This window comes from Dipodomys merriami, unplaced genomic scaffold, assembly GCF_024711535.1.
Source record: "Dipodomys merriami isolate MVZ:Mamm:240054 unplaced genomic scaffold, mDipMer1.0.p SCAF_116, whole genome shotgun sequence".
Lineage (NCBI taxonomy): Eukaryota > Metazoa > Chordata > Mammalia > Rodentia > Heteromyidae > Dipodomys > Dipodomys merriami.
This window is the reverse complement of record NW_027202449.1, coordinates 29,641-45,000: the sequence shown is the minus strand read 5'-3', so window position 1 is coordinate 45,000 and position 15,360 is coordinate 29,641. Positions and strand designations below refer to the sequence as shown.

General features: G+C 63.7%; 1 protein-coding gene across 2 annotated transcripts in view; it reads left to right on the top strand.

Moving 5' to 3' along the window:
- The window catches only part of LOC138822819 (malonate--CoA ligase ACSF3, mitochondrial-like), a 37,981-nt gene extending 22,621 nt beyond the window's left edge, over nucleotides 1-15,360 (top strand). For both annotated transcript variants that reach the window (XM_070015745.1, XM_070015746.1), the window contains 4 exons: nucleotides 3,210-3,336; nucleotides 11,542-11,676; nucleotides 11,955-12,066; nucleotides 14,979-15,360. In XM_070015745.1, coding sequence (XP_069871846.1) covers nucleotides 3,210-3,336; nucleotides 11,542-11,676; nucleotides 11,955-12,066; nucleotides 14,979-15,093 — 489 coding nt within the window. In that variant the 3' untranslated portion in view covers nucleotides 15,094-15,360. The remainder of the gene's footprint in view (nucleotides 1-3,209; nucleotides 3,337-11,541; nucleotides 11,677-11,954; nucleotides 12,067-14,978) is intronic.

The window sequence follows — 15,360 nt, the reverse complement described above, 5'->3', positions numbered from 1 at the left end:
CCTCCCCATGCCGTGGTATCTGTGTCCCTCCTGCCTGGGTGGACCCACCTCCCCATGCCGTGGTATCTGTGTCCTTCCTGCCTGGGTGGACCCACCTCCCCACGCCGCGTATCTGTGTCCCTCCTGCCTGGGTGGAGGTCCCACCTCCCCACGCCGCGTATCTGTGTCCCTCCTGCCTGGGTGGAGGCCCCACCTCCCCACGCCGTGGTATCTGTGTCCCTCCTGCCTGGGTGGACCCACCTCCCCACGCCGTGGTATCTGTGTCCCTCCTGCCTGGGTGGACCCACCTCCCCATGCCGCGTATCTGTGTCCCTCCTGCCCTCCTGCCTGGGTGGACCCATCTCCCCACGCCGTGGTATCTGTGTCCCTCCTGCCTGGGTGGACCCACCTCCCCACGCCGTGGTATCTGTGTCCCTCCTGCCTGGGTGGAGGCCCCACCTCCCCACGCCGTGGTATCTGTGTCCCTCCTGCCTGGGTGGAGGCCCCACCTCCCCATGCCACGTATCTGTGTCCCTCCTGCCTGGGTGGACCCACCTCCCCACGCCGCGTATCTGTGTCCCTCCTGCCTGGGTGGAGGCCCCACCTCCCCACGCCGCGTATCTGTGTCCCTCCTGCCTGGGTGGACCCACCTCCCCATGCCGTGGTATCTGTGTCCCTCCTGCCCTCCTGCCTGGGTGGACCCACCTCCCCATGCCGTGGTATCTGTGTCCCTCCTGCCCTCCTGCCTGGGTGGACCCACCTCCCCACGCCGCGTATCTGTGTCCCTCCTGCCTGGGTGGACCCACCTCCCCACGCCGCGTATCTGTGTCCCTCCTGCCTGGGTGGACCCACCTCCCCACGCCGCGTATCTGTGTCCCTCCTGCCTGGGTGGAGGCCCCACCTCCCTCCCTTCCTGACACTCAGCTCAGGCGCTGGGTCCTTCTGGTGTGGCAGGGTCACTTCCCCTTTGTAAAAGGGCAGCAAGGAGATGCCAGGACCCCAGACAGGGAGCCTCCCCAGGAGAGCCGGTCACCACCCGCCTCGTGAATGTCTGCAGACCGCTTAGCTTCTCTATGCCTGTCCCGTGGACACACCGGGCCTTTCTCCCCAGATGCCTCCAGGGGAAGGCACAGGAAGTGTGGGACACTCAGGGACCCCCAGCCCATTTCCTGCTCCCCCTCGCCCCCCAACGCCTTGGTCCTGAGCAGCTGCTCCCTGGAGATGAGGTTTCTTTCCTGTGAGCTCAGGATACTTCTGGCCCAGGAAACAAACGTGTGGTTTATTGCTGGCTCTGGGTCTTTTCTCTAAGAGCTTTATCAAGATAGAATTTCTGTGTAGTTCACACATGTGAAGTACACGGTCCGGTGGCTTTTAGTGCGTTTGCAGAATTGTGCACCTGTCTTCACAGACAGTTTTAGAGTGCTGTCGTCGCCCAGGAAGCTGGAGGTCACCAGGGGCCACTCCCCGCCCCGCCCGCCATTGGAATATACCACAACGTAATAAAGACTGCACCTGGAAGTGTTGGTATGGCCTAAGTGGTAGAGCCTTGAGCAGAAAAGCCATGTGGGAGCACAAGGCCCTGAGTTCAAGCACACAACCAGCACAAAAATAAAAGCACATCTGACACACCCATGGCTTCCCACCGTATTGAATGAGGAAAGATGTAGAACAAGGCCAGGCACAGGTGGCTCACGCCTGTCATCCCAGCTACTCAGGAGGCTGAGATCTAAGGAACGTGGTTCAAAGCCAGCCCAGGCAGGAAAGTCCGTGAGACTCTTACCTCCAATAAACCACCAGAAAACCAGAAGTGCACTGTAGCTCACGTGGTAGAGTGCTCACCTGGAGCTGAAGAGCTGAGGGACAGTGCTCAGGCCCAGGGTTCAAGCCCCATGACTGACCAAAAAAAAAAAAAAAAGATGTAGAACAAGGCAAGAATGGCTAATTTTGCCCCTTGGATTCTATAGTCCTGAGAGATCTACCCAGAGCATTTAGGCAAGAGGAAGAAAGAGTGGAAGCGGATGCTGTCATGCTAGCTACTCAGGAGGCAAGCTCTGAGAATCACAGTTCAGAGCTGTCTAGACAGAAAAGTTCATGGGACTCTTATTTCCAATTAGCCAGAAAACATCAGAAGTAGAGATATGGCAAATGGTAGAGCCCTCTGCCTACCAACCATGAGGCCCTGAGCTCAAGACACAAGCACCTCACCAAGGCCTCTGCAGGGCCAGCGTCCTCAGCCTCACGCTTGGTCCAGGGGGTCTCGTGGTGGTGACGTCCTCTCAGTATTGTCTGGGGTCTGCCTGAGGCTCTATGGTAGTTAGGGCTACTTTTTTTTTTGGAAGGAGTAATGATTTACAGTTCATCTTCCGGGAATATGGCTCAGGCAGCAGAGCACCTGCCTAGCACAGGTGAGGTGTTGAGTTCAAAACTTCAGTACTGAAAAAAAAATGAAGGACGCAGACAAATGGGTCAAAAAAGTGCACCTCTGGTAAATACGGGGGACAGTTACTGCCGCTGCCCCATGACTGGCACCGCCTGTGGCTCTGTGCTGTCACCTCACACCTGACCAGCAGCTTCCCCACAGGCCCTGCCACAAATCGGAGACGGGACAGGGCTCCAAGACGGCGAACCGGGTGTGCGCTGGCTGGGGAGGGGCCTCAGCTCTGCTCCTCGCTCAACATCCCTGCAGGGCTCCAGGCAGAGCCCTGCCCCCAGAAGGCCCTGCCAGGGGCTGCCTGCTCCCAGTTCCACGGCTGGGCTCCTGGCCACGTGTGGCTGCGGTTGTGTGGAGCACAGCAGGGCGCGAGCGGGCGTGCAGGTGGGGGCTGGGCTCCTGGCCACGTGTGGCTGCGGTTGTGTGGAGCACAGCAGGGCGGGAGCGGGCGTGCAGGTGGGGGCTGGGCTCCTGGCCACGTGTGGCTGCGGTTGTGTGGAGCACAGCAGGGCGCGAGCGGGCGTGCAGGTGGGGGCTGGGCTCCTGGCCACGTGTGGCTGCGGTTGTGTGGAGCACAGCAGGGCGCGAGCGGGCGTGCAGGTGGGGGCTGGGCTCCTGGCCACGTGTGGCTGCGGCTGTGTGGAGCACAGCAGGGCGGGAGCGGGCGTGCAGGTGCGGGCTCATTGATAATCTCAGAAAGCTTCTGACTGCGAGGCGGCAGAGGCTGCGTGCAGGCGGGTCCCACTTGGAGGTGTTGAGAGGGCTCCCTTCTGACCTACCTGTCTCTCACCTTCCGCAGGTGACCCCAGGGTTCGAAGAGAAGGAAGGGGAGCTGCTGGTCAGGGGTCCCTCTGTGTTTCGGGAATACTGGGATAAACCCGAAGAAACTAAGAAGGCGTTCACCCCGGATGGCTGGTTTAGAACAGGTAGGGCCCGGCCCTGTGGGCAGGAGGGGACACGAGGGCCTGTTACCACCCCAGGTCATTTGTTTCACCCCCGGGCCCGAGGTTTCCCGGGCCTGCCCACAGGCTGCATTCCATCAAGGAGCATCTGGGCGGGGGGGGGGGGGGAGAGGCTGAGGCTTCACCAGATGGGGCTCAGCCCCACTTAAAAATGTGTGTTGTCCCAGCCGGCCTGAGCCACTGTGATCTGTGGGTAGAAAGCCATCAATCTGTCCTACCAGGGAAGACCAAAGTGGCCACCAGGAACCCAGTGCTGGGGGTCTGTGTGCCCTGAGGACCTTTGGGATAAAGGGGCAGGCAGGGGGTCTCCGGAGGGGAGTCGGGCTGTCTGGCAGCTCCCTTCTGCCTCCCCTTTGTGGCACCAGGGGCTAGACATGCCAACCCAGCCAGCCCTGCACCCTCCGACCCACCCCAGCCCTTCTCCTCCCAGCCGTGGTGTCGGGAGCTCCAAGTTGTGTGGACAGGAGCCCCAGTGGCCAGCGGGGCCTTGCAGAGGTGTGTGGGGTGCCGGTGCCCAGAGCAGAGGTGTGTGGGGTGCCGGCCGGTGCCCAGAGCAGAGGTGTGAGGTGTGTGGGGTGCTGGCCGGTGCCCAGAGCAGAAGCAGGGCCTGGGGCATGTCCTGCAGGCGCCAGGCTGCCTGGTGGTGCCCCGGGGCTGGGCCCAGGCACGCGGGACATGCTCCTGTCCCCGTGGTCTGCGAAGGAGTGCTACCACACACCCGCCCAGCGCTCCCTCTGAAGACGCCCCTCCCATGCCAGCTCTGGGAGAAGCGACTCCGCCCCGAGATTGTCCCTCAAATGCCGTATTTGAGAGACGCTGCTTTTGTGCGGATGTGCCCCTCGGGCCCCGCCCGCGCTCCCGGCCACCTCCGCCGAGACCCAGCTTGCTTTGTGATCGCCGCCTTCCATGTCTGAGTTCAGACAGGAAGCCAACGTTTTTCCCTGGAGAGGCCCAGGCTCCCAACCCTGGGCTCTGCCCAGGCCTGGCTCGCAGAGCCCCAGGCGGCCGGGCACCACGTGGGCAGCACAGGAGTCGCACGCATTAATTATCGTAAAGAGATGTCTTCAGGAGAGAGTGATTTTGAAATTCAGTTTAATTTCATTGTAATGTGCTGCACACAGGAGGGGAGTGTGTGTTTAATTGGCTCTCGGGGGTAAGGCCTGGAAGCCGGCAAGCCTTTGTCACAGGCCATTAGTGACACAGACTGCATAATGAGAGCGTGCAATCAGCTCGCAGCTGCTGCTCCTACGGGAGAGCATGATAGTAAGTAGAAATCAGGATAAATTAAACTTAACCCTTTCCTCGGCCAGTCCCTCCTGCCGCACAGACGCTGGCATAAGCTGTCACGTAAGCTCTGTTCTGACATTTGAGAGAGCCCAGTGCACCACCCCTCCCCCAGGCCGTGGAGAGGTCACCCCCTCCCCCAAACCCCCTCCCCCAAACCCCCCCCAGGCCCTGGAGAGGTCACCCCCTCCCCCAAACCCCCTCCCCCAGGCCCTGGAGAGGTCACCCCGCCCACCACCCCCTCCCCCAGGCCCTGGAGAGGTCACCCCTTGATGCCCGCCACTCTGCCTCTTCTGCCCTCTTTCCTGAAGCCCGGCTCTGCCTGGAGAGCACAGTGGGAGACTCACGGCTTGCAAGGGTCCCCGTCCCTGGAGCGGCTCCCCTGGAAGCCCCAGCAGCTCCCCAGACGCTGACTTCCACACAGACCTGCTCCGAGCACGTCCGGTGTTGTCTGCCTGGCGCTCGAGCAGGCAGGCGGGTGAGCCCGCAAGCCAGGGCCCCGGTGGCTAGGCAGGCAGCCCAAGTCCTGCAGTCTTGAGTGACGAGTCTTTCCTGCAGCAGCGCAGGCTGGGCTCAGGAGAGGGGTAACTTTCCAGGCCTGAAGGCCAGGGGTTGCCGGAGTCGACCGCTACGCACGTCGCAATGCATGGTTAGTAGTAACAAGCCATCAGGGAGGGCCATGGGCTCACGGCCACAGAGGGCGGCTGCTCAGAGAGCAGCTCCCACATGCCAGCAGAGGCGCCGGTGGGGGCTGGCTCTTGCTCCAAGAGAGACTGCTGTGCTGCCCCTGCCGTGTGGCCGGCCCTCCTACGGTTCTCCTGCCCCGTTGCTCTATGCCAAGCCTGTTGGCATGGCCAGCGGAGCCTTGGCTGCTCCTCCCTGGTCTGCGCCAGGACATCCTTGGCCCTCTCCAGCCAAGGCTGAGACATGTCTTCAACATGTGGCAGCAGATGGGTTTATAAGTGTGACCCGTCAACCTTTGCCCCCTAATCCTCTGTAGGAACTCGGATGACTTGTTGAATCTGTGACACCTCTGTGTGGAAGCCAGGAGCCTACCATCAGCCTACTGGGTTGGGCTGGACCCCGGGTCTGTGCTGGGGAGCGGACCCTGCCTCACCCTGCAGTGAACTGCCGTGGGTGGGTGGGCCCGTGAGCGCCAGCGTACCCGCTGCAAGAGACACAGCACTGCAGAGGGGCCAGCACTGCCCTCCGGCAGGCCTGGGCACCCGGGGGCTGTCCCCCTCCATGTCAGCCAGGGTGGTTCCTGGGGGCCTCCAACACACCCCCACCGTCTGGCTCAGCCTCCCTTCCACTGCCTGCCGAATTCCCCATAGTTTTGTCAGGTTTAGCATCGTTGCCCCTGCTGAGTGGGTGTCTTCCTATTGCGTTCCTCAAGTGGTTATCAGTGGTGTATTGGAAGACGGTTGGCGTTTTTTATCTATGTGATTGCTAGAAGTCTGGTGAAAGTTCCTTTAAGTTCTGATCGTTTGAACGGTGTAGACAGCGCCATCACAACAGGACAGAGTGAGTGTGGGCCTAACTGTCTCCATTGTGCTTTTCCTTCGCTGTGTCCCCCACTCTGAGGCTGGTGGATGGAGCCCGGCTGTGCTGACCGGGCCAGGCCCCTGCCAGCAGCTCTGTCTTCCTCCTGAGGAAAGAGGCAAGTATCACAGCCTTTGGGGAATCCCACTTCCTGCCACACCTGCCCCGCAGGGCAGCCCTTATGGCTCTGTCCCCTCTGAGCCCCTTGTCATCTGCTCTCCAGTTTCCAGGTTTAGCTAGTCTTCTTTCTATGCCTTTCTTTATAAAAAGAAAGGAAAGCGTCCATTGGTTCTTGTCTCCAGAGGGAGAGCAGATCGGTCGGGCTGGCACGGTCCCGGGCAGGATTTGGTGAGATTTACGACCCTGCAAAGCTGCCAGCTCTGTTTTACTATTTTTTTTGGTTGGTTGTGGAGCTTGAACTCCAGGCCTGGGCGCTGTCCCTCAGCGCTTTTGGTCAAGGCTAGCCTCTACCATTTGAGCCACAGCCCCACTTCTGGTTTTTGAGTGGTTAACTGGAGATAAGAGTCTAATTGGGACTTTTCTGCCCGGGCTGGCTTCAAATCTCAGATCTCAGCCTCCTGAGTAGCTAGGATTACAGGCATGATCTCGGACAGCACTTGGCTGTTTTATTTCCATCGTCTGTTCCTTACGACGTTCCTTCCCAGAGGAAGGCAGTGGTAGCCAGCTGTACTCTGCCATGCACAGCCCCTCTCGCTGGCCTTCAGGACAGCTTCTGGATAGGTGGCCGTGCGGGGCCCCAGGGGAGCCTGAGGTTTCTGGTGGGTGCCAGTGCCTCCCCTACCAGCTCCATCCTCTCCCCTGCAAGACAGGGGGGGCCCTCAGAGTTGGTCCTGGAGTCCCCAGAGCTTCAAGGATCAGGTGCATCTTGGGGTGCCTGCAGGTTCCTGCCATTGTGCTAGAGCCTGGCTCAGGCCAGGGTCATCTCTGGCCAGCGGTGCAGCTCCCGTGGACGGCAGCCTGTGGCCAGCGGTGCAGCTCCCGTGGATGGCAGCCGTGGCCAGTGGTGCAGCTCCCGTGGACAGCAGCCCGTGGACAGTGGTGCAGCTCCCCTGTCCAGCGGTGCAGCTCCCGTGGACGGCAGCCTGTGGCCAGCGGTGCAGCTCCCGTGGATGGCAGCCGTGGACAGTGGTGCAGCTCCCCTGTCCAGCGGTGCAGTTCCCCTGTCCAGCGGTGCAGCTCCCCTGTCCAGCGGTGCAGCTCCCCTGTCCAGCGGTGCAGCTCCCGTGGACAGCAGCCCGTGGACAGTGGTGCAGCTCCCCTGTCCAGTGGTGCAGCCCCCGTGGGCAGCAGCTTCTAGGCTCACCTTGGCAAGGCCTTCACCCCCCCCCCACTCATGCATCCAGAAAATTAGAATCTGCACATTGGAGAGATTTATTTTCAATTATGGTCTGAGGCAGACACATGAAATAGCCCTGTATTTGAAAGCGGTGCATAAATCCATGTAATAAGATTGTATTGATTGCTACCTTGTATCTGTCAGAACAAATGCCCTGAATGCGTGCCAGGCTGTGGAGACGCGCTGGCAGGAGAAGCTGAAGCCCAAGCCATGCATTTCCATAAATACGTTGCTACAAAAAGTAAATGTTACTTAACTTGTTTGGTATGCATTTCACAGCAAAGACTTACCTTTAACTCCCCACTTGACAGCCTGGTACCCGGGACCAGCCTCCTCCTCCCTCCCACCCCGGCCTCCTCCTCCTCCTCCCTCCCACCTCTGGCCTCCTCCTCCTCCCTCCCTCCCACCCCTGGCCTCCTCCTCCTCCTCCCTCCCACCCCTGGCCTCCTCCCCCCTCCCTCCCTCCCACCTCTGGCCTCCTCCCCCCTCCCTCCCTCCCACCCCTGGCCTCCTCCTCCTCCTCCCACCCCTGGCCTCCTCCCCCCTCCCTCCCTCCCACCCCTGGCCTCCTCCTCTTCCAACTCCCTCCCACCCCTGGCCTCCTCCTCCTCCCTCCCTCCCACCCCTGGCCTCCTCCCCCCTCCCTCCCTCCCACCCCTCTCCTCCTCCTCCTCCTCCCTCCCACCCACCTCTGGCCTCCTCCTCCTCCCTCCCTCCCACCCCTGGCCTCCTCCTCCTCCTCCCTCCCACCCCTGACCTCCTCCTCCTCCCTCCCTCCCACCCCTGGCCTCCTCCTCCTCCTCCCTCCCACCCCTGGCCTCCTCCTCCCTCCCTCCCTCCCACTTCTGGCCTCCTCCTCCTCCCTCCCTCCCACCCCTGGCCTCCTCCTCCTCCTCCCTCCCACCCCTGGCCTCCTCTTCCTCCTCCCTCCTACCCCTGGCCTCCTCCTCCTCCCTCCCTCCCACCCCTGGCCTCCTCCTCCTCCTCCCTCCCACCCCTGGCCTCCTCCTCCTCCCTCCCTCCCACCCCTGGCCTCCTCCTCCTCCTCCCTCCCAGCCCTGGCCTCCTCCTCCTCCTCCTCCCTCCCATCCCTGGCCTCCTCCTCCTCCTCCTCCCTCCCACCTCTGGCCTCCTCCTCCTCCCTCCCTCCCACCCCTGGCCTCCTCCTCCTCCTCCTCCCACCCCTGGCCTCCTCCTCCTCCTCCCACCCCTGGCCTCCTCCTCCTCCTCCTCCCACCCCTGGCTTCCTCAAAACTTCATGTAAACCTTGGCTTTGATGCCCCTGGCCCTGGTGATGGAGTTGGAGCCAGGACAAAACCACTGCTCTGCCCTTCTGCAAGGACCTAGTAGGGGAGGGGGAGAGGAGGGCTGGAGGAGGTGAGGCCCACACCGGGGTGGGGCAGGCTGGAGGGGCAGGCTGAGGGTCACACATTAAGTGAAATTCCGTGACTGGGTGTCCCTTCCGTTGGTGGCACCAGGGCGTCCTGTGGCAGGACATGGAGCTGTTTCCTGGCCAGGCGCTCAGTGTCTTCTGGATAAGAACAGGTGACAGGCATGCTGTGCCGCCTCCGCAGCCACTGGCAGAGCCGGACTGAGCCGCTGGGACACCTGTGGGGAGGGCAGGCCGCGGCCACACTGAGCCGCTGGGACACCTGTGGGGAGGGCAGGCCGCGGCCACACTGAGCCGCTGGGACACCTGTGGGGAGGGCAGGCCGCGGCCACACTGAGCCGCTGGGACACCTGTGGGGAGGGCAGGCCGCGGCCACACTGACCGTCTCTCTGTGGGGAGGGCAGGCCGCGGCCACACTGAGCCGCTGGGACACCTGTGGGGAGGGCAGGCCACGGCCACACTGAGCCGCTGGGACACCTGTGGGGAGGGCAGGCCGCGGCCACACTGAGCCGCTGGGACACCTGTGGGGAGGGCAGGCCGCGGCCACACTGAGCCGCTGGGACACGTGTGGGGAGGGCAGGCTGTGGCCACACTGACCGCCTCTCTGTGGGGAGGGCAGGCCGCGGCCACACTGACCGCCTCTCTGTGGGGAGGGCAGGCCGCGGCCACACTGACCGCCTCTCTGAGCAGCCCAGGCCCCACACTCTCTGGGCAGACCGTACTTGGTGCCTATGGAGGACATATGCTCCAGTTCCGCCCTGAGTCTGTGTAGCCTCATGAACAACTGCCAGGCTTTTAGCCAGGGGCAGCTCTGCGCCACGCTCTGGAATACACGAGATGGGGGTGAGGCTGGGCCCGGCAGCGGCCTGGGCTTGACCGCTCGGTGAGGCCACGGTAAGGCCTCGGGGCCGGGGAGGGGGGACCCCCCAGGACCAGAGCCCCCTCCAGCCACACTGGGGCCTCGGGGCCGGGGAGGGGGACCCCAGGACCAGAGCCCCCTCCAGCCACACTGGGGCCTCGGGGCCGGGGAGGGGGACCCCCAGGGCCAGAGCCCCCTCCAGCCACACTGGGGCCTCGGGGCCGGGGAGGGGGGACCCCCCAGGACCAGAGCCCCCTCCAGCCACACTGGGGCCTCGGGGCCGGGGAGGGGGGACCCCCCAGGACCAGAGCCCCCTCCAGCCACACTGGGACTGCACAGGGCTGCGCAGGGGGACAGGAGGCCATGTCCAGCGCCCGAGCCCCGGGGGAACGCGCTGAGTCAGGCCCCCCCTCGCTGCGAGAAGCAGACCGCTGACCCAGGCTGGGCAGGCCAAGCCCAGCCTGGAGCCCATCCTGGCCCCACCCATCCCGCATCATGGACTAGTGCACACCCACGCCGCAGGCCCAGGGAGGAGCAAGGTGATGGAAGGCACCTTCCCACATTGACAGCAGGAGTGGGGGACGATCCCTGCGTAGTGAGAAAAGGGCAGAGCTGGTTTGGGGGCAGCTGTGCAGAGCACACCCCTCCCGTTGGGAGAGATGCCCGCAGTCGCCCGTCCCCGCAGGACCACGCCCCTGCAGGATGTGAGGAGCAAGGTTTCGTTTGTTTGTGCCGATCCTGGGGCTTGAACTCAGGGCCTGGGCGCTGTCCCTGAGCCTTTTGTGCTCAAGGCGAGCACTCTACCACTTAAGCCACAGCTCCACCTCTGGCCTTTGGGGGTTAGAGAATCTCACTTTCCTGCCCGGGCTGTCTTTGAACCTCAGTCCTCAGGTCTCAGCCTCCTGAGCGGTTAGGATGACAGGTGGGAGCCACCCGCGCTGGCTGGCTGGCTTGTTTTTACCCAGCACGGGGTGGGGGTGTCTTCGTGGGCCTGAGGCACTGCATGAGGGACTGGCCGTGGGCCGACCCTGCGTGCGGGCCCGAGTCAGGGCAAACCGTCTAACGTCGTTCCTGCTGCCTGTTTTTTTGTTTTGTTTTTTTTTTGTCGGTCGTGAGGCTTGAACTCTGGGCCTGGGCGCTGTCCCTCAGTTCTTCAGCTCAAGGCGAGCACTCTACCACTTGAGCTACAGCGCCACTTCCGGTTTTCTGGTGGTTTATTGGAGATAGGAGTCTCACGGTCTTTCTTGCCCGGGCTGGCTTTGAACCGCGATCCTCAGATCTCAGCCTCCTGAGTAGCTAGGATTACAGGCGTGAGCCACCAGCGCCCGGCTCCTGCTGCCTGTTTTGAGAATGCCGCACTGCGCCCATCCGAGTGGTGCTGATGGCTTTGACAGAAACGACTCGCTTGGCTTCTGAGTCCGAGATGTTTCAGACCCCAGCTGGCGCACCGTGGGCCTGGTGGACTGGATGCCCACACTGGCAGGAGGGGTGTGGGGAAGGGGTGGGCTGAAGTGGGCCCTACAGGAATGGGGCGTGGATGCTAGGGTTTGACAGGTCCTGTGTGTGTGTGTGTGTGTGTGTGTGTGTGTGTGTGTGTGTGCGCGTGCGCATGTGTGCGTGTGCACGCGCACATGCGTGCACACAGCCCTCCACAACTCCCATAGTTACTGCCAGGACCCCAGAGTTTACCCTCTGGGGACGGAATGTGTCCAGGTGTCTCAGAAGCACGTTTTCTAGGGGACACCGCTGTGTTCAAGGACGGCAAGTACTGGATTCGAGGCCGGACATCAGTGGACATCATCAAGACCGGAGGCTATAAAGTCAGCGCCCTAGAGATCGAGCGCCACCTGCTGACCCACCCCAGCATCACCGGTAAGGGACAGGGGCCCTGCCCTGCCTGTCACCCGGAGTGCTGTGGGCCAAACCAGGGTGCGTGGGCTCTGATGGAAACCCGCCCACCATACCCAGGCAGCCTGCAGGCCTGGCCAGCCCTCACCCCTGCCTGGCAGGCCCAGAGCCGCGTGGAGGCTGAGCCCCAGCCCTCGCCCCTGCCGTGGAGCCCGTGGAGCCCAGGGAACGCTGTGGGAGCCTGTCCCTCCCACATGGGCAGGACACCAGGGACTCCTCAGATATCCTTCCTCTGTCCTCAGATGTGGCTGTGATCGGAGTTCCAGACCTGATGTGGGGCCAGCGAGTCACAGCTGTGGTGTCCCTTCAAAAAGGACACTCCCTGTCCCACAGAGACCTCAAGGCGTGGGCCAGGTAGGGCAGGGGATGGGGCGTGACGGGGGATGGGACGTGAGGGTCCCGGGTCTCGGCGTCCACCGTCGGGGGAGGGGGGGCTGGCCGGCTGGGGGATGGGGCGTGACGGGGGATGGGACGTGAGGGTCCCGGGTCTCGGCGTCCACCGTCGGGGGAGGGGGGCTGGCCGGCCGGCGGTGGGCCTGGAGTGGCTCCACCCTCTGCCCCCACGGAGTGACGTGGGCAGCGGGCAGCGTCGGCCTGCAGACTGGGCCAGGAAGCCTGTTTTTGGGTGGTAGAAATGTGTTCCAAGGACTCCGCTTCAGGATGAAGCTCATGTGTGGTTCAGCTGGATGCCACGGGGAAGGTCTGCATAGTCCAGACCTGGCCACGGGCGCGGGACCAACTGCCCCTCCACCAGACTCTGCCGCCCATGACCCCCGGCCTTTGCCGCTTCCTGCCGGGCGCTTCCCGGCAGACCCGGCTCAGCCCCCCCTCCTTCCCGTCCTTCAGTGCCAGGTCCCACGCCGCGGCTTCTTCCTCAGGCCTACCCAGCTCCTTGCCTTCCATCCTGTCACCAGCGGCCCTGTCCTGGCGGTCCCCGCCCTGCCTTCCTCTTCTCAGGGCCGTCCTCCAGATTCCAGGTCCTGCGCGGCGCCTGTGGTTCTGTGTAAGGCCACACGGGCAGAGCGGGGCCCCGGGAGCCCCATGGCAGAGCTGCCGCGTCTCCCCGCAGCCGGTAGTCTCGCCCCAGGTTCTTTCCCTGGAGTCTGAGACGTTTTCACGCCGTCTCCCCCGCCCACCCGCTCCTGCCAGCGTGCTCCCCTCCCCTCCCCGCGTGGAGATATTTCTGGCTGTCCAACACAGTTTCACGAACAGTGGGAGGCCCTGCTCCATCAGAGCTGCACAGCTGGGCGATTAAAGATTCCCCTCGATTTGCAAAATCACAGCTGGCGCTCTGCAGTTCAGCACAGGAGCAGAAAGAGCATGCTTGGCCAGTTGCTGCTTTGATTAAGCAATTGCTTTGTTTAAAAGGGAGGAAACTAAAAACCGGCTGGCAGCATGGCTCCTTGGTAAGAGGCCCCAGCAGCACAAGGCCTCGAGGTCAAACCCTAGTTCAGGATGGGGACGGGAAGCAGACATTTTATTCTTAGAGCTGCGACGGAGTTAGGGATGGGGGCGACCCGTGAGCCTCAGGCTCAGCTGCATCCGGAGCCCCAGGCGCGGTGTGCTCACTCCTGAGCGCCCCCCCCCGGCCTCCCCGGGGTGCAGGGCGGGCTCCGGCCGCTGCCCGCAGCCTGTGTGGATCGGAGGCTGCGGCGGGAGGATCTCGGGCAGGAGCTGCGTGCAGGCGGTGTGGGCGTCAGGGAGTCACCACTGCGAGGTGTGGACCAGGCTGGGCTGGAGACTGACACGCGGTCTCCCCGGCCGCACCTCATCTTCCAGAACTGTGGAGAGGATCAATAAGAGCATTCCTGCGGACACGTAGGATTTCCAGACAGAATGAACAATGGAACAGCCGAGTGTCCAGAACCAGAACTCTGAGTTTGTAGATGGAAAGGGAGTCGAGGAAAGAGGCTAGGTGTGAGTGCCAGACACAAGGGCCCTCACCGCAGCCCGGGGCCGCACACGCCGCAGCCCGGGGCCGCACACGCCGCAGCCCGGGGCCGCACACGGTACCACCGCAGCCCGGGGACCGCACATGCCGCAGCCCGGGGGCCGCACACGCCACAGCCCGGGGGCCGCACACGGTACCACCGCAGCCCAGGGACCGCACACGCCGCAGCCCGGGGCCGCACACGCCGCAGCCCGGGGCCGCACACGGTACCACCGCAGCCCGGGGACCGCACATGCCGCAGCCCGGGGGCCGCACACGCCACAGCCCGGGGGCCGCACACGGTACCACCGCAGCCCAGGGACCGCACACGCCGCAGCCCGGGGGCCGCACACGGTACCACCGCAGCCCGGGGGCCGCACACGCCACAGCCCGGGGGCCGCACACGGTACCACCGCAGCCCGGGGACCGCACACGGTACCACCGCAGCCCAGGGGCTGCACATGCCACAGCCCGGGCCACACACGGTACCACCGCAGCCCGGGGGCCGCACACGCCGCAGCCCGGGGCCGCACACGGTACCACCGCAGCCCAGGGACCGCACATGCCGCAGCCCGGGGCCGCACACGCCACAGCCCAGGGCCACACACGGTACCACCGCAGCCCGGGGGCCGCACACGGTACCACCGCAGCCCGGGCCACACACGCCGCAGCCCGGGGCTCTCACACGCCGCAGCCTGGGGGCCGCAGGGTCCCTGCACCCCGGGGCCCCACAGGCCCACAGCCCCTAGGGTGCCCTGTTCCACCAGCAGTGCAAGGGACAGGAATCAGTTGCCACAACAACCAGAAAGCCAAAGATGTAGTTCAGTGTCCTCTTAAGTTGAAATCAGTTTAGAACTTTACCATAAAGCAAATGCCAGACCCCGAGGCTCCGGTGACCGGCTGTATGGATGGTCTGAGGAATAGCCAGCCAGCCACGGCGTGGGACTGGTCCCCCTCTGTGTGGAACCAGCAGCACCCCAATACCTGAACCAGACACACTACCATCCCTTACGGACACAGAATGGTCACAAAACGCTGGTGATGAGGTTCTATTAATTTACGGGAAAGCCAGCTCATCAAAAGTATAGTTATTTCAGGATTACAAGGCTAATCACAGTCAATCTGTCTTCTCCAAATTCACCAAATGGAAGCCAACCAGCCCTTTCAGTGCCCACTCACCCTGGGGGTTCTGGGCGGGGGATGGCGCCCGGGGGGATGGCGTCTGGGAAGGGTCTGGGGCCCGTGGCCGGCCGGGGGCAGGGCGGGGAGGCCCGGGCTGGGCCCCAGCTGTCCTGCGCCCCCGGCCGGCCCCACCTTGGGCTGTGCTTCCCTGCAGAGACCTCCTGGCGCCCTACGCCGTGCCTTCCGAGCTCCTGCTGGTGGAGGCAATCCCAAGGAACCAGATGGGCAAGGTCAACAAGAAGGACCTGGTCCGGCAGTTCTACTCGTGACCGCCGCCGGAGGGCCAGCCAGGCCGAGCCTGGGCAGCAGGCTCCCCGCAGGACCACCGCACGCGCCGCGGCAGGCTGAGACCTTCCGATGGAGACCCAGACCAGACAGCGTCCAGGACTTCCCGGAGGACCGTCGCCGCTCGGTGGGCCCAGATCCCGTCCCAGCCCCATGACCCCGGCTCCTGCGCGGGCTTGGGGCCTCTCAGGCCTGGTGAGGGCGCCCCACCCAAGGCTGAGACGAGATGAAATAAAGGTGAGAGAAGACGA